A 19,121-nucleotide genomic window follows, 5' to 3' on the forward strand; every position below is an offset into this window, starting at 1 on the left:
CAACAGGAGCTGCAGATGGCAGCACCTAATTCTTAGAAACTACTCATTCAGATGCCCAAATACAGATAGAGCTACTCAGCTTTAGGTAATCAAGTTTTGACCCCAAGCATTAGTTATTTTTGGTAGCAGTGCTCTTTAGCCTGTCTCTGCCCTGTAACTTGTAAGTTCCTGACTCTGCCAACAAGTCCTTTATGTTGAAGAAGGGAATATTCTAACATTGCTAAACATTTGGGGCACACTCTTAACCAATACAAGAATAATGGGCGATGGTAACTAAGTACAGTTCTAAACCGAACACCTCCTTTCAAAATAGGACACATTTTTAGGTTTAAGTGTTGCCCAGTCCAAACTTCCAGGAATTCTTCCTGAGATGCCACACTCCATGTTATTTTAACTAAATGTAGTAATCCTCCATGCCTGGCAATTTAGGTTAGGACTGTAGGGTGAGGAGTGGACTGTCACTTTCCTTTGTTGGAAACAGTTCCAGTCTTGTAAGGGCAGTCTCAAACTCTCACAAGTAGACTTGTGTGCAATGCTGTGATGTGTGTCTTTCAAGGTCAGAAAGTTGATGCAGAAGGGAGGTGGAGGGGCCCACGGAGTAGCTATGGGGCACTCTGTCCCCAGTACTCACCTGTCTGAAAGGGAATACATGTGCTTGGTCAATGGATTTCCCTGCCCCCTAGGCCTATTTCTGGAGACATTCAGGTCTGGCTGTAGTCACATTGACTATTTGGACTGAAAAGAGATTCACACCTTTGCAAGGTCTGGGCTTGCCCCTGGCATTCTGGGTCCAGGTTTTGCCTCTGGTTCTCTCTTGTGTGCCAAACAAGTGTTCTCTCCTAATGAACAGCCTCATGGACCAGGGTCCATTCATACACTGAATGTGGAAATAAATCTGTGCAGTGTTTAATACCTTCCTGGCATCTAATCTTATCCTGAAGACCATGTCTTTTGTAAGGTCATGGATATTCTCGCTCTCATTATACACAGTGGTAATATAGGACATACTTTAAAATGCTCTAGTTTGTTGAAAGGATATTTTCTCCTGGTATCCTTTCACCTACAAATAGTCCCAAACCAACTACTGTGATTCCTGTAGCTGTCAGGCATCATCAGCAAAGATTAAAATCCCTGAGCTCCAATCTAAAAAGGCTTATAAAGAAGTAAAAGTTGTTTTGAGGCATATTAATTTAAGATTGGTGTCCCTCACTTCAGAGTTTTAAGGACCAGGTTATTCCACAATTTTTCCTCGTTCTCTATTTAATTCTTGCTCCAAAAAATGATTTTGTACAGGGGACTTTAACCTCATGATCTAACCAGTCACAGGTCCTGGCACAAGATGCTTGATGCAGCTTCTGGAAGATTCTTTGACCATTTTAATTATTCTTTTGGTTATCTGTGAAAAGGCCAACTGAATCCAGCCTACAGCTTTTCAACTAGTCATACCCAAGACTTCTACCCCAAATTCGGATATACATTTTGTTTGCAGTATTAAAGACAGGTACATTAACCCCTTGCTACTCCCAAGAGTTCAAGAATTTACTTCTATTAACTTTCAAGTTATTCCAAAAACGAACACACATTTCTTACTCATTGACTTTTAAATATTATGTGAAGTTTATTCTAGATTTTAAGTATGTCATATTTGTGGGGTTTAATTTATGCAAGTTAAGTGCCAGCTGGTAACGCTCCTGTTCATTGGCATGTACTGCTCTGTTCAGCGCTGGCTAGGCCTCATCTGGAGTACTGTGTCCAATTTTGGTCGCCAGCACAGAAGAAGAGAAACACAGAAAACTGGAAAGGATCCAGAGGCTTCATCCATCCCACAAATCTGTTCTAGATCAAATGATGTTTGGAAGCCACTTCTATTTGATAGTTTACATGTCTAGAAAAATTGAGTGAAAATTGTTAGATGTTTTCATCCTAGACTTTTCATTACTCCAAAGGAATCCTGAGACTGAAGTTTTTGGCTATTTGATCTGTGCAGCCAGAATATCTAAAACCAACATTCGGAATAATTAGAGACGCTTTGGAGATGTAATCATTTTCAATTGTACTTAGTCTTCTTTTATACTCTTGATAACCAGGGCCAAAATTTTCCTTTATCAAAACTGACCTCTTTTGTAAAGCACCTTGAGATCTATGGATGAAAGCCCTCTGACTGTGAAAGTTCTCGCTTGGAAAGTCTCATGGCTGGTGAGAGGAAGGCAGCTGGGGGACTAAGGGAATCAGCTAGCTGGTATTCAGTAAGGAAGAACTTGCAATGGGAGGGAAATAATGTGTCACCAACACCATTGCTAGCTTTTCCTCTGCCTTCAGACAGTCATCTCTGGCGGCTTCCTGGTCTTGACTTGCTGGAAATGGAGGCCTGCATGCCCCACTGATGAAAGCCAGGCCGCAAGAACCACCCCGTGTGAGAGGTGTCTGTCGATGGAATCGCTCAGGAAGCAGGTGAGAGATGCGCAGGAGTAGGTGGCTCATGGAGCAGAAGAACTTCATCAATAGGATGCCTGTGGAAACATCTGGGATAGAAGATGCTAGTTGACTACAGTGGCACAAGAGGAAGATGAAGAACCAGCTGCTGTAGGGGGAGGAGACTGGTTGCTGACCACCTCAGGCAGTAAGTAGTGCTCCACCTTCCACCCAAGTTCCCCTTCCATCGAGGTGAACAAACGGTACACTGTACTGGCAATGAGAGACGAGGAACAGACCTCAACAGCTGAGGACAAGGAACCACAAGCCCCTAAGGCTGGGAGGCTCACAGCCTTGGCGCCCAAGAGGAGGTGGTATAGGGTACTGGTGTTCAGGGACTGCTGAGGGGAATAAAGGCATTCATCTGCCAACCCGATATAATGTTCTGGGAGGTGGGCTGCCTGCCTGAAGCCTGCATCCAAGATATTATGCAAAGTTTGCCGAGTTTATCTGTTTAAGTTTATCTGTCCCTCTGATTGCTACGCTGTGCTGCTCATCCACATGTGCACTAGCAGATCAGCAGTGACTACCAGGCTCTGGGAATGAGGGTGAGAGTCAGGAGCTCAGGATGTATTCTTGTCCATCCTCTGGTTGAGGGTAAGGGCCTGGGCAGACACACATGCATCCTGGAGATGAATGCATGGCTGCGCTAATAGTGTCAGCAGAAGGTTTGAAACAAACAAAAGGAAGTATTTCTTCACACAGCGCACAGTCAACCTGTGGAACTCTTTGCCAGGGGATGTTATGAAGGCCAAGACTAAAATAGGTTTCAAAAAAGAACTAGATAAGTTCATGGAGGATAGGTCCATCAATGGCTATTGGGCAGGGATGCAAAACCATACTCTGAAGCGTCCCTAGCCTCTGTCTACCAGGAGCAGGGAATGAGCGACAGGGGATGGATCACTTGATGATTACTTGTTCTGTTCATTCCCTCTGATGCACATGGCATTGGCCACTGTCGGAAGACAGGATACTGAGCTAGATGGACCTTTGGTCTCACCCAGTATGGCCATTCTTTTGTCAACGGGAGGGCTTTGGCTTCCTTGACCATGGTATGCTCTTCTGGGAAGAGATGGGACCCACCTGACCAAGAAGAGGGAAAGCATCTTTGAACATCGACTTACCAACCTAGGGAGGAGGGCTTTAAACTAGGTTCAAAGAGGCAGGTGATAAACCCTCCCTAGGTAAGCATAAAAAAGGCAACCTTAACAGAGAGCTAGATGTTGGGAAGTGGGGACATGGAAATTTACAATAAGATCACAGGACCCACAAGAGGCAAACCAGTGGGGGAAGCTGCTCAACATCTTGGATGTCTACACACAAATACAAGGAATATTGTGAATAAACCAGAAGAACTGGAAGCATTAGTCCATAAGCTAAATTATGACTTAATTGGCATCACAGAGACCTGGTAAGACAAGTCCCATGACTGAAATACTGGGATAGAGGGATATAGCTTGTTCAGGAAGGACAGCCAGGATAAAAATGTTGCATTATACATCAAGAACATATACACATGTTCTGTGGTCCAGAAAACCAGCACGGCAGAGAAAAACCAGTTGAAAATATCTGGGAAAAGGATAAAAAGATAGGGGTGACATCAGGGTAGGATCTCCTACAGACCACCAAATCAGGAAGAGGAGGTGGATGAGACATTTCTAGAACAAACAACACATATCCAAAACACAAGACCTAGTAGTAACTGGGGACTTTACCTACCCAGATATCTGTTGGAAAAGTAATATGGCAAAACACAAAATTTCCAATATGTTTTTGGAATGCATTGGAGACAACTTTTTGCTTCAGAAAGCGAAGGGAGTAACCAGGGGGGAAGCCATTTTAGATTTGATTCTGACCCACGCGGAAGAATTGATTGCAAACCTGAAGGTGGAAGGCAATTTGGGTGAAAGTGATCATGAGATGATTTCATTGTTGTGAAAAAAAGGAAGGAGGGAGAGCAACACAATAAGGACAACGTACTTCAAAAAAAGCAAACTTTCACGAACTCAGAGAACTTGTAGGTAAGATGCCATGCAAAGAAAATCTAAGGGAAAAAGGAGTTTAGAAGAGCTGACAGTTTCTTCAAGTGACAATATTAAAGACACAGCAGCAAACTATCCCCATGTGAAAGAAAGACAGAAGACTTGTAAGAGACCAATATGGCTCCGTCAGGTGGTTTTTAAGGATATGAACATCAGAAAGAAATCCTACAAAAGGGGAATCAGACAATTGCTAAGCAGGAGAACAAAAGAATAGCACATGGGGACAAAATCAGACAGGCTAGGCACAAAATGAGCTGCACTTAGCAAGTCACACAAGAGGCAATAAGAAGAAATTCTTTAAGTACATTTAGGAGCAAAAGAAAGATGAAGAAAAATGTAAGTCCTCTCCTTAGTGGGGAAGGAAAGCTAATAACTGATGACATCACGAAGGCTGGGGTGTTTTATTTTGAGGTGCCTATTTTGCTTCAGTCTTCACTAAAGAGGTTAATGATGATCAGATATTCAACACAGTATTAACAAGAATGGGGAAGGAATGCACGCCAAAGTAGGGAAAGTACACTTAGAGAATATATTGATCAAGTGGGTGTATTCAAATGGGTGGAGCCTGATGAAAATCATCCTAGGGTATTTGAGGAACTAACTGAAGCACTCTCGGTACTGTTAGCAATTATCTTTGAGCACTGCTGGAGGAGAGGTGAGGTCCAAGACAACTGGAGAAGGGTAAACATACAAAGAGGAACAAAAAGAACCCAAGGAATTACAGACCAGTCAGCCTACCTTTGATACTTGACAAGATACTGGAACAAATTATTACACAATCAATTTGTAAGCACCTAGAGGATGATTGGGTTATAAGGAATAGGTAGCATGGACTACACAATGGCTTAGCTGCTAGTACTACTGAAAAGGACCTGGGGGTATAGTGGATCACAAATAGATATGAATCAACAGTGTGTGCAGCTGCAAAAAAGGCTAATATTCTGGGATATATTAACAGGAATGTCATATGTAAGACAAGAAGCGACTGTTCTGCTCTACTCAGCACTGGTGAGGTACTGTGTCCAATTCTGGGGCCATACTTTGTAATTTGTCCAAATCTTTCCTAGAGTGTCCAGAAGAGAGCAACAAAAATGATAAAAGGTTTAGAAAAACTTGACTTATGAAGACAGATTAAAAAAACTGAGAAAAGAAGATTGTTATCAACCCTCCCACACCAATCTTCAAACATGTTAAGGAATGTTATGAAGAAGACAGTGATCAATTGTTCTCCATATCCACTGAGGGTAGGACAAATAGTAATGGGTTTAGTCTGCAGCAAGGGAGATTTAGGTTGGGTAGCAGGAAAAACTTTTTAACTATAATGGTAGTTAAGCTCTGGAATAGGCTTCCAAAGGAGGTTGTGGAATCCCCATCACTGGAGGATTTTAAGAGCAGGTCGGACAAACACCTGTAAGGGATGGCTTAGGTTTACTTCATCCTGCCTCAGTGCAGGGGGCTGGACTTGATACTTCTTGAGGTCCCTTCCAGCCCTACATTTCTATGATTCTATTGGGTGGGTTGTGGGGGGGGGTTTGTGTGTGGTTGTTTTTTTTTTTTAAACACACATTTCCAGGAATTCTAGCAGCTTCCAGCACAAGCATTTGAATTTAAAGTACTTTTGGGATGCCAATGCTGTAAATTAAGGCAAAACACGTTACAGTCAAGTTAGAGATATACCTAGATACGCTACACTCTATTTAATATTTAGCACCACTCCCTTTTCTTTTAGGCCTCCTGGGAAGAGAGTACAAAGCCCAAAGTAGTTTAAAGGTCTTTAAAAAACAAATGAACTTAAAAAACCCAAAATACTTAATGATGAGTATGGGGCAGTCAGTGACATTCTCTGAAATGTTTTAGAAACATTTCAAAATGTTTTGTTCCAGATACACTACACACAGTTTATACACTTCTACAATACCCCAGGATCCTGTCTTTGCTACCCTGGAATTCAAAGCAATACCACTATTGCACGAACTATTAATTGACTTAGGAGCATGAGGTGAATACAGTTCATACCCATTTTCTGCTTTCCTTTTTAAAGAATCCTGCTCTTTTAGAAGTGTTTGATGTTCATCATAGGCATCCAAAAGCCTGAGGGGAAAAAAAACACACACACACACCCCACAAACTTTATTTAGCATGCATGTTAAATTTTCAAAACAGTACAGCCTGTACATAATTAGGCTACCAATCTGTACATCTTCTATCCATTGTCAATCAAAGGATGTTTTATAGTGACAATTGTTAAGAATGTCTATTTCAGACTGTAAAAATTCTGTATTACTATGAAACCATGGAAAGGTATACTAATTTTTTAAATCAAATTAAGACCAAGATTAAAGCTATCCACTATGAAGTGAGGAAGACCAAAAAGCTTGCTAGTTTCAATTATCTTCATGATGCACAGCAAATTGTTCAAATTTGTATGTTAATATAGTGAAAATCATTTTCAGTGGCATATGAAGACATTTTCCCCCCACAAAAATACCAACCTACCATTACTTACAGTTGTGTTTATATTAAGCATTTATACTGCACCATAAATGTGCATGGTGTTTTACATGTGTTGCTATAATTCATATAAATATCTAAAGACCCTTCACAAATTATATGAAAAATAGAGGAATTCAGTGCTGCATGAAGAGCCATATAGCTATCAAGTAACAGTGTATAAAGCAGCCCATCTTTCAATAGGCGCAAAAACAATTTTTATGTTTCCTAGATATTTCATTTATATTTTAATTTCATTTAATATAGGCTCAGCTGCTGGTTCAGATTTATCTTACTACTGCAGTTCAAAAGTTGACAGACCAAAACTGCTTCTTCCATCAGCCACCTCCTTTGACACAAGTAGGTCTAGAGTTCCATCCCTGTTCTTTTCGTTCAGCACATCTCAGATATTTTGCCCTGCAGCACCATATCAAAACCTAAAAGCTTGCCTTCTCTTAGCCAATTTCCTTCCTGTGAGTTACATGCATAGTTCCCATTAAACTCAGTGCATATCAGAAGGCAGAATTTTACTATAGGCTATTATTGGCAACATGCAATGCAGAAAATCTAACTTATGGCTTGGAAAATCCAAGCCAAAAGCAGGAAAATTACAGTAATATGGTAATATTGAGAATGAAGAGGATAAAAAGTATTCAATTAAAAGTTGCATTTTTGTAAACGTCTGATGCCTAGAGAAGGCTCAATGCACAGCATACAATTAGAAAGCCTGTGATTTAACACATTAATGATACTAGTCCTCAAGGATAAGCCAAGTTAGGGCAAGTTTGAAAATTTAACTTCACCCACAACTGCCCATCTTAGAGTAGTAAAAAAAAAAAAAAAAGCATTGAACACTTTTTTTCATGTCCTCTTTCAAGAGTATCCCCCACTATAAAGCCTAGACAAATGGTCTCTTACCACACAGCTTTCAAACAAAAAGACAACACTCTTTTGAGCTGAGAACAAGCATGCGACAAAATGGCAGCTTTTCCAGAAAGCAGAAAGTTGCTAATACTTGAAAATAGGAACTTAGTATGAATTTGTCTGTCCTCAACTCTAACAGTGTCATAACTGCAGTGCTAAAATAGTAGTTTAAGGAGTATATCTAACAAACTCTTCTCCCGAAGTTATAAACAGCACCTCATTTGGTGACCCCCATTACAGTCATAGTGTAGATTAAATCTTACTTGTTGACGTCAGAACCAAAATCTTCCAGAAATTCCACTTTTCGCTGAGAAAATGTAATCCTCATTTTTATAGACAATGCACCATTGACAGCTTTGTCAAAACAGGTGAGGATGTTTTCTTCATTTTGTTTAAGATCCCCACTATACTCCATTTCAAGTAAGTTGAGATATAATTTAGTGTTCTCCTGTGGAAAAAAGTTATAGTTTATTGTAAAATAGTGTTTGCCCAAGTACATCTCCAGCATTTCTTTCTAATCAGTTCAACAGCTCTGCGCACCAGAGTGTCCTACATTGTAAACAGATGTTATAGTGTAGTCAGTACAAAGGTTTCCTGTCCTGAAGTGTTTTGGAACAAACCTGCTGTTTGACCTGTGTCATTTTATAAATAGACGCCCATGGTCTACAGTAAATCTGAGGGTATGTGTATCCTTGTGATTAGCATGAGGGCTCGAAGCTGGCACCCAAATAAAGTGGTCCCGCACTAACACTACCAATGGTATTTAATAAATTCCTTCCATGGAACGTCAGCATTCCTGCATTGTTCGTTATGTCTGAAAGGGAGCAGGACAGAGAAAAACAAAGATGTCTCAGAACATTAGGGGAATCATGGATGCTATCTGAAGGGTGAAAAAGGCAAGATTCATAACCTGCAAATCTGGCAACGTCAGCTTAGAGGGACTGGTGTCTCCATGTGGCAATAAAATGCTTTACATACAGTCTGAAAACCTGTCATCATTGTTGCCGTGTTTTAACGCACTGACTAAAAGGAAGAGGAAATTAAATATCACAGGACTGTTTATAAAGCCTTCAGAAACACATACTTTGTCTCTCTCAATGGCTTCCAACAGCACTTTTCTTGCTTTTGGAAGGTTCTTTTGAACTTTGAAAAGATGTCGTGCTAATTTGATGGCATAAAATGACGATTCACCGCTTGATTTAGCATTCTTAACAGCTTCCTGAAGCAGGTGTTCAGCTTCTTCCATGTTTCCATGTCGGCGTTCTAAGCTAACTCTTCGCAAGCGAACCATTGCAAGTCCCAGAACACACTCTTCAAATGTTTTCAAAATTCTTCTTGCTTCATTTATGTTTCCTAAAAATGTTGGGTAAATATTTAATGCAGACACCATGCATCCATCAACTCTTAAAAAAAATCACTGCCAGCAACAATCAAAAGGCTAATTTAACTAGAAAAGGCTTACCCTGCTGTTCTTCAAAGGCAGCCCATAGCATATGAACCATTGGTTTCTTAGGAAGGTGTATAGTACAGGCCCTGCTGTAGACATGTCTCACGCCTTCAATGCTGTGATTCTCCATATACTTGGCATACTACATTTGAAAACAGAGTATAGATTGAATAATTTAAAGCTTATTTTTGGTCTTTAAATACATGACAGAACGATAAAATTCTTTTGTTTAAACCCATTCAGCACCTTTATTGAACCACTAGACTAGTTTCTGTAAGGAAGGACGTAGAGAGGCAACGAAGTTGGCATATGCAGCAGTCAAATCTGGTTGCAAGCAGACCATCTCCTAATGCAACAGATATAGTTATATATGAACAACATTCAACAAGAGTACAAAAGGTTAGTCACTAGATCAATGTTTGCAATCAGGAAGAATTAGTTAGTAAATCCCTTCCCTTACCTTAATCCAGAAGTCCTCATAGAGGGCACATGAAATAACACATCTTTCAAAGAGGACCACAACTCGTTCATGTGTCCCATTTTCTATCTCAGATTCTAAGTATTCTCTCCAGTTTTTCAACTGGGCTTTCTCCAAAGGTTTTACGTGGAAGTAAGGTCGTTTTATCTGCAACAGATGAACAACATGGGAGTCAAATTCAACAACTTGTTCAAAAACACACAGCAAGATAAACTGTTTAGATGTTACTTTATACTGGAATTTATACCAAGCCCTCTGACTTTTCAGAATAATAATCTTATGTAGGCTATTCAAACGTCCAAATCTGAATGGATTTCAGAGTGTGACTAATTTTAAAGTGTTACTGTAATTGCCAATTCAAGTTTGGGCCAAAATCTAGGTCTTGTAAAAACAGCTTTTCCAAAATAATCTTTTTTTCAATAAATTACCCACAACAGTAATGCTGTTAGTAATTAATCAATCCTCCGCCTTGTCTGCAACTCAAACATAGCAGCATTAAGAACCTGTAAGAGACTAAGGGGAGATATGACAGAGGTCTATAAAATCAAGAACGGGTGTGGAGAAAAAATGAATAAGGAATGTTATGTACACCTTAACACAAGAACCAGGGAACACCCAATAAAATAAAACAAACAAAAGGAAGTACTTCTTCACATAATGCAGTCAACCTATGCGACTCATTGCCAGGGGATGTTGTGAAGGTCAAAACTATAGCGGGGTTCAAAAAAGAACTAGATACATTCATGGAGGATAGGTCCATCAATGGGTATTAGCTAACATGATCAGGAAATCAACCCCATGCACTGGGTGTCCATAGCCTTTGATTGCCAAAAGCTGGAAGCAGACGACAATCACTTGATTGCTGATCTGTTCATTCCCTCCAAAAACCTGACATTAGCCCCTGTCTGAAGACAGGATACTGGGCTAGAATGAATCATTGATCTGACCCAGTATGGCCACTCTTATGTAAAAATTTTGATCAGGATCCTCAGATCAGGCACGGCCACTTTGCACTGTACTGACAGCATACTATGGTCCCCAAAAGGAAGCATTCACCCTGGTGCAAGGGTGATCCTGCACTGGTATATAGCAAGCCCTGTATACCATACACCCTCTAACCTGCTGGCATGGCAAGGAAAGGGGGGACCCATGGTCAGGCCTCCCCTCTGGTTTTTGAGCCTTTATGGCTACTACAGACCACTGTAAAGTCGTACAGACCTTGCGCTGCTCAAACACAGAACAGAGAACTCAAAAACATGGACTAGAATCCATGCAATGCAAGAAAGAGCTTAATGCAGCTTTACACACTGCCTGACCTACACTTATTTGCTCTGGAGTACCTTCTCCACTGTTTTATTCATGATGAGCTTTCCATTTAAAATCATTTTTTTCCCCCCATAAGAACATAAGAGCGGCCACACTGGGTCAGACCAATGGTCCGTTTAGCCCAGTATCCTGTCTTCCGACAGTGGTCAGTGCCAGCTGCCCCAGAGGGAATGAACCGAACAGGTAATCATCAAGTGATCCATCCCATCGCCCATTCCCAGCTTCTGGCAAATACAGGCTAGGGACACCATCCCTACCCATGTCACAATGTCCATGTGAAATAATACAACTGCTAGTTTAAACCAACAGAAAACTACTGCCAGACAAACAGCAGCAAGAGCAGGAATTCCCCACATCTCCCATTCCCTTTAATGAAACGTGAATGTCACAGCCCAATTTGAGACCACCTAAATGCAAACATGATACATAGGCAAGTTCTTCCTCTTTAAAAACAAAGAAAATTGAAGGTAAAAATAATGTCCTGTTATGTTTACATGGTAAATGTATGAAGAATTCAGAAGTTGAAGTTGCAAAAGTAACTCGGCTTCACTGAATATATACAATTTCATATGCCTGTTTTGATTGACTGCTTAGTTTAATTACTGTTTGTTATAAAGCATGCAGCACAACTTGGTGTGATTGGATGAATAGTTAGTTCAGGGGTAGGCAACCTGTGGCACGTGAGCTGATTTTCAGCGGCACTCACATTGCCTGGGCCCTGGCCACCAGTCCCGGGGACTCTGCATTTTCACTTTATTTTAAATGAAGCTTCCTAAACATTTTAAAAACCTTATTTACTTTACATACAACAACAACAGTTTACAGAGGAACAGCCGTGTTAGTCTGTATTCGCAAAAAGAAAAGGAGTACTTGTGGCACCTTAGAGACTAACCAATTTATTTGAGCATGAGCTTTCGTGAGCTACAGCTCACTTCATCAGATGTAAGTGAGCTGTAGCTCACGAAAGCTCATGCTCAAATAAATTGGTTAGTCTCTAAGGTGCCACAAGTACTCCTTTTCTTTTTGCGAACAACAGTTTAGTTATATATTATAGACTTCTAGAAAGAGACCTTCTAAACGTTAAAATGTGTGACTGGCACGCGAAACCTCAGAGTGAATGAACTAAGACTTGGCACACCACTTCTGAAAGGTTGCCGACCCATGAGTTAGTTTTTGCCCGTCTCAACAGAATTTCACAACTAAAATTCCCAACAGAGCAGTATCAGATTTTTGCACCTAGTTGGACTCTTTACAATTTCTATCTTGCTGACAACTTAATTTTAAGAAGCTTTTCTTTTTATTGACTAGTTTTAATTCTGCAATATACCACATTTATGAAGCAGTACCCTCTTTCTTATACATAGTACGAAAAAGGCACTGTATGTAAAAGTTTACACACTTAGTAAAATGTATTTTCCCCACGTTGCCTCTCTCAAAGTAAAACTTATTACCTACCTCACAGAGATGCTGTGAGAATTAGTTATTAATGTTGGTAGATTTTAGAAAAGTACTCTTATTGAAGATGGGAAAACCAAGGAAATGAGGGTAAAACCATTTATTTGCCCAAAGCTTTACAGTAATTCAGTCAGAATTAGAAACACCAGGAGTTTCTGGTTCCCAGTCCCATGTTCATGCCTTTAGACCACGCTGCCTTTCATACAAAAAAAGGCTATCACAAGAAAACTTACTCCTTCTTCAAAGGTCCACCTCTTGCTGACTTCATGTTCATTGTGATTGAACATTTCTTGATGAATCTCTTGGATTCTATGTCTCATGTTTTCTATTTCAGTGATTAGCTAAAGATACGTGATAAAAGCAAGTGATTAATACTGTTCTGTAAAATATCAAGTTTACAATTGTATTGTATTATTTATGTGATCTGCATAAATTAAAATATAAAAAAGATACACAGCTACTTCAGGTGCTGTCCTGAACAAGTGGGATAAGAGTGCACATGGTCTTAGCTCTCAGTGTAATGGACCTGAGGAGGTCTTGGATCCAATGGTCCGCCTCTTAATTTCTGAAGTGATATTCATCTGACATGTGTCATATCCAAATAGGATTCCATCTTTAGTTTGGTACAACCCCAAATGGGCACTTCTTTCTAGGTGGTTCCACGCTTTTGCATGCCCTTCAAGGAGCACGGATCTGCACAGGCCATTATTAAATAAATATATTAAAAAAAAACCTCACAAAACATGCCGTAACTCTTATCCCATTTATTTGAAAGAGTCAACACTCTGCTAAAATTTTGTAGATCACTTTTAATATTAAATGTTAATTGCATTGCTTTCAAACCTAAGTAGTCTAAGGGAGATCTCTTCTTGTCCATCACACACTAACTGCTGCTCTTTGGCTCACATGTAGGAGATGACACTCTACCCTATGGAATCAGCTCAGCCAAAAACATAGTACACTACGTGCAAATAAAAGAAAACTCTCCTCTCAGCAGCAGCAGATTGAACAAACATGCAAAGGTGTTCCTCAAGCTCGCCTGCACATTTACCTTTGCAGGGTCAGTTATGTCCTCAATTCCAGAAGGAAGGTCATCTCCGGGTGGTGCATCATCCCCACTATGGCCATTGACAGATGCCAATTCCCGGCGCAGCTGAATAAACTGCTCAGGAGTTAGAAGGTCTCGAGGCAAATTATTTTGTATGTGTTCTTTAAACCTGCAAACAAACAGGATTTGTTCACCTAACAAATACACAATTTTTACATTTTAAAAAATACTCACTTATTCTAAATTATATGGCAAAGACGAGGAAGTTACTCACCTTGTGCAGTAACAGAGGTTCAAGATGTGTCCCCCTGTGGGTGCTCCACTTTAGGTGTCGTTGCGCCCCTGCACTCATAGCCAGAGATTTGTGGTAGAAGTGCCCCTGTTGGGGTGTACAAGCACAGTCCCCGTCTCACGCTGCTTCAGGTGGTTAACTGGCGCTGTGCGACCAACCCCCATATGCCCCCGTTCCTTCTCTACTGCAGAGTCTGTATATGACAGAACTCTAAAGCAGAGGGCAGGAGGGTGGGCAGTGGAGCACCCACAGGGACACACATCTCAAAGAACTTGTTACCGCACAAGGTGAGTAACTTCCTCTTCTTCGAGTGGTGTCCCTGTGGGTGCTTCACTTTAGGTGACTTCAGAGCAGTGCCCTCCGGTGGAAGGAGGGGGCTTCGGAGTTGAAGTCGTAGCAGATGAAAACAATGTGTGACCAAAGAGGGCATCAGAAGATGCGTGTTGTTGCAACGCATAGCGTTGTGTAAAAGCGTGCGGGGAGATCCAGGTTGTGATCCTAAGATTTCCGCAATTGGGATGTTGTTGAGAAATGCTACGGAGGTTGAAAGACTCCTCGTAGAACGCATATGGATCCCAGTAGGGGGTTGTTATTTATACTGGAGATAAAGAGTTTGATGCAGTCTGATATCCATTTGAATAGACGTTGTTGGAAATGGTGTGCTCTTTACAGCATTCGGTGATAGAAATGAATAATTTTGGAGATTTGCGAAAAGATTTTATTCTATCAACATAAAAGGCGAGAGCCCTACAGACGTCCAAGTAGCGTACTCTGGATTGTCTACTGTCTGTAAGTGGTTTTGGAAAAAATGTAGGTAAGTATATAGGCTGGTTAAGGTGAAACGATGAAGCCACCTTAGGCAAAAGCTTAGGATGGGGTCTGAAGATACTTTATCTTTAAAAAAAGATCATATAGGGGGGATCCCTCATGAAAGCAGCTAGTTTTCCAATCTGCCTGGCCGACGTAATGACCACTAGAAATGCAACCTTCACAGACAGGTGTAGTAAGGAGCTTGTAGCTAAAGGCTCGAAAGGGGGCTCGGTGAAGGCATGGAGGACTAGGTTGAGGTCCCATGGTGGGGAGGGTTTTCTCACTTCCAGATGGGAGTTGGAGAGACCATTTAAGAGGGGTTTAGTGATGGGATGCATGAAAATAGAGAATCTGTTGACTTTATGATGAAATGTCATGATGGCCAACAGGTGTACAAGGGTGGAACTCATGGAAAGTCCCAGTTAAGTTCCAGTAGGTAGTCTAAAATAAGAGGTAAGGAGGCTGACACAGGTGCCATCTGTTTGCGTTGGCACCATGATTCGAATAGTTTCCACTTATGTCTGTAGGTGTGTCGGGTAGTTGCCCTACGGCTGTTTAATAATATGTTTTGAACTTCTGTGGAACATGTCATTTCAGATCCTGAGAGCCATATAGTAACCAGACTTTGAGGATATGGATGGACGATGCTCTCTGCATCCTGCAACAGAAGTCGAGGCAGAAGCAGGAGCATGCGTGGGGGACAGACCGACATGTGGAGAAGGTAAGGGTACCATGTTTGTCGTGTCCATGTGGGAGCTATGAGGATCACTCTGGATCTATCTTGCTTTATCTTGTGGAGTACATGGGCTAGGAGGGGGGTGGGAGGGAAAGGCATACAGGAGGGGGGCGTTCCACTTGATGAGGAAGGCGTCACCCAGAGAGTGTCGACGGAGTCCTGTTCTGGAGTAGAACTGGGGGCATTTGAAGTTGTGTGCAGTTGCAAAGAGGTCTATCTTTGGGAACCTCCACATCCGGAAAATATCTTTGATGACTGGTGTGTTCAGCTCCCATTCGTGGTCTTAATAAAACTTCCTGCTCAAGGTATCTACTGTGTTATTCTGGAAGCCAGGAAGGTACAAAGCTATAACATGGACATTGTGTTTGATGCACCATGCCAAAGATGCATGGCTTCTGTACATTAGGGAGTGTGACTGCACTCCTCGTCTGTTTATGTAAAACATGGTGGCTACATTGTTCACGAGGATCTCTACCGTTTTGTTTTGGATTAGTGGTAGGAAATGAGAACAGGCATTTTGAACCGCTTGGGAGTTCCAGCAGGTTGATATGAAGCTGGGACTCTGCTGGAGACCAGTGGGCCTGTATAGAATGTGCTTCGAGATGCGTCCCCCAGCCCAGGAAGGATGCATCTGTGGTGATGGTGAGCGCTGGCAGATTCTGCAGAAACTGCACACCCTGCAGACACTGGCCGGATTGGTCCACCATAGCAGGGAATCCTTGACTGCATTCGGCATAGTGAGGAGTTTGTTTATGCTGTGCCTGCGGAGAGCATAATTTGTCCGTAACCAGGCTTGAAGGCACCGCACGTGTAGCCTTGCATGTTGGACGACGAAGGTCATGGCAGCCATGTGGCCTAGGAGTTGCAGGCAAGTTCTGGCAGACACCTGCAAGCTGTTCTGCGCTGTTAAGTTTAAGGCGGTTAAGAGTCAGAAAGTGTTTTGTTGGGAGAGGCAGTTGCTCTGAGGGAATCGAGGTCCACTCCAATGAATTCCAGGCACTGGACAGGTGTTAGGGTGGACTTTTGTAAGTTTATTTGAAGTCCTAAGGAGATAAAGAGATGTATTGTACGTTGGGTGGAACATATGGCTGGCTGCAGTACTGGTGCTTTCAGCAGGCAGTCGTCCAAGTATGGGAATATCATTATTCCCTGTCTGCGTATGTAGGCCGCTACTACGGCGAGTACTTTGGAAAATACTCGCAGTGCAGTGGGAAGGCCGAATGGTAGAACTTAGTACTGAAAGTGATCCTGTGCTATTGTGAACTGCAGGAATTTCCGATGTGAGGGATGGATCGATATATGAAAATATGCGTCCTGTAGATCGAAGGCCGAGAACAAGTCCACCCTCTCTAATGCTGGGATTATGGTGCCTAGTGTGACCATTTTGAATCTCTGTGTTTTTACAAGCTTGTTTAGTTGCCGTAAATCTACATAGGTGTCCAACCTCCTGTTTTATTCTGTGAGAGAAAGTAGTGGGAATAGAACCCCTTCCCGCTGTACTCTGTCGGTACAGGTTCTACTGCTCCTAGGGATATGAGATGGTTCACCTCTTCCCGCAGTAGATGTTCGTGAGAGGGGTCCCTGAACAGGGATGGGTAGGGGGTTTGCAGGTAAGGGGGATGGAGTAACCAGTTTTGATGATTTCCAATACCCATCTATCGTCCTGAGGGACTACCAGATGGGGCAGAATGGAGAAGTAGGCGATCTCCAAAAATTTTGCCATTGACAGATGGTGCCAGCATTGAGAGAGATGGGATTCTCGAGCCCTCGACCAAGGCTTCAAATCTGTTGTCTAGCAGTTGATGGCTGAGAGTTAGTAGTAGAGGAAGCGGATTGTCTTCTCCTCAAACCTTTCTGTTTCCACCCCTGTTGGTCGTAATACCTATTCCACTGAGTATACTGAGGGGGTTGGAACTGTTGAGGAGTTTGGTAAGTGGTCTGCCATCTCTGGGCATCCACACACCTGGGAACAAGACACTGCAAGGTGGCCCTTGAGTCTTTCAGGGTATGCAATGTCCATTCTGTCCACAAAGAGTATGGCACCTTCGAAGGCAAGTCTTCTATGGTGGACTACACCGGCTTTGGGAAACCGGATAGATGAAGCCAGGAGGCTCTCCTCATAACGACTGCTGTTCCTATGGATCTTGCTTCAGAATCAGTGGAATCAAGGGCAGCTTGGAGTAATGTTCTGGTGATAAGTTGGCCCTCTATGACGAGTGCTTTGTATTGATCCTTTTTGTCATCTGGAATAAAGTTTATAAATTCCGAGAGACTTTCATAATTATTGTGATCATATTTTGCCAGTAGGGCTTCATAGTTGGCAATTCTCAATTGTAATCATAGAATATCAGGGTTGGAAGGGACCCCAGAAGGTCATCTAGTCCAACCCCCTGCTCAAAGCAGGACCAATTCCCAGTTAAATCATCCCAGCCAGGGCTTTGTCAAGCCTGACCTTAAAAACCTCTAAGGAAGGAGATTCTACCACCTCCCTAGGTAACGCATTCCAGTGTTTCACCACCCTCTTAGTGAAAAAGTTTTTCCTAATATCCAATCTAAACCTCCCCCACTGCAACTTGAGACCATTACTCCTCGTTCTGTCATCTGCTACCATTGAGAACAGTCTAGAGCCATCCTCTTTGGAACCCCCTTTCAGGTAGTTGAAAGCAGCTATCAAATCCCCCCTCATTCTTCACTTCTGCAGGCTAAACAATCCCAGCTAACAATCTGCAGGCTAAATAAATCCCAATTTATCCACATCCTTCTTGTAGTGTGGGGCCCAAAACTGGACACAGTACTCCAGATGAGGCCTCACCAATGTCGAATAGAGGGGAACGATCACGTCCCTCGATCTGCTCGCTATGCCCCTACTTATACATCCCAAAATGCCATTGGCCTTCTTGGCAACAAGGGCACACTGCTGACTCATATCCAGCTTCTCGTCCACTGTCACCCCTAGGCCCTTTTCCGCAGAACTGCTGCCTAGCCATTCGGTCCCTAGTCTGTAGCGGTGCATTGGATTCTTCCATCCTAAGTGCAGGACCCTGCACTTCTCCTTATTGAACCTCATCAGATTTCTTTTGGCCCAATCCTCCAATTTGTCTAGGTCCTTCTGTATCCTATCCCTCCCCTCCAGCGTATCTACCACTCCTCCCAGTTTAGTATCATCCGCAAATTTGCTGAGAGTGCAATCCACACCATCCTCCAGATCATTTATGAAGATATTGAACAAAACCGGCCCCAGGACCGACCCTTGGGGCACTCCACTTGATACCGGCTGCCAACTAGACATGGAGCCATTGATCACTACCCGTTGAGCCCGACAATCTAGCCAGCTTTCTACCCACCTTATAATGCATTCATCCAGCCCATACTTCCTTAACTTGCTGACAAGAATACTGTGGGAGACCGTGTCAAAAGCTTTGCTAAAGTCAAGAAATAATACATCCACTGCTTTCCCTTCATCCACAGAACCAGTAATCGCATCATAAAAGGCGATTAGATTAGTCAGGCATGACCTTCCCTTGGTGAATCCATGCTGGCTGTTCCTGATCACTTTCCTCTCATGCAAGTGCATCAGGATTGATTCTTTGAGGACCTGCTC

At 42.3% G+C, this 19,121-nt stretch overlaps 1 protein-coding gene and 1 non-coding gene across 8 annotated transcripts in view; both read right to left on the reverse strand.

The window, feature by feature from the left end:
- The window catches only part of PRPF39 (pre-mRNA processing factor 39), a 40,218-nt gene that overhangs the window by 6,562 nt on the left and 14,535 nt on the right, over window positions 1-19,121 (reverse strand). For all 7 annotated transcript variants that reach the window (XM_048852187.2, XM_075130030.1, XM_075130031.1 and 4 more), the window contains 7 exons: window positions 13,686-13,851; window positions 12,868-12,975; window positions 9,836-10,000; window positions 9,391-9,517; window positions 9,013-9,281; window positions 8,192-8,376; window positions 6,531-6,605 (listed from right to left, as the gene is read on the reverse strand). In XM_048852187.2, coding sequence (XP_048708144.1) covers window positions 6,531-6,605; window positions 8,192-8,376; window positions 9,013-9,281; window positions 9,391-9,517; window positions 9,836-10,000; window positions 12,868-12,975; window positions 13,686-13,851 — 1,095 coding nt within the window. The remainder of the gene's footprint in view (window positions 1-6,530; window positions 6,606-8,191; window positions 8,377-9,012; window positions 9,282-9,390; window positions 9,518-9,835; window positions 10,001-12,867; window positions 12,976-13,685; window positions 13,852-19,121) is intronic.
- On the reverse strand, window positions 8,848-8,935 carry LOC125639268 (small nucleolar RNA SNORD127). The gene has a single exon (XR_007357447.1). It is a non-coding gene; the product is annotated as a small nucleolar RNA SNORD127 (small nucleolar RNA).

This window comes from Caretta caretta, chromosome 6 (assembly GCF_965140235.1).
Source record: "Caretta caretta isolate rCarCar2 chromosome 6, rCarCar1.hap1, whole genome shotgun sequence".
In the NCBI taxonomy this organism is placed as follows: domain Eukaryota; kingdom Metazoa; phylum Chordata; order Testudines; family Cheloniidae; genus Caretta; species Caretta caretta.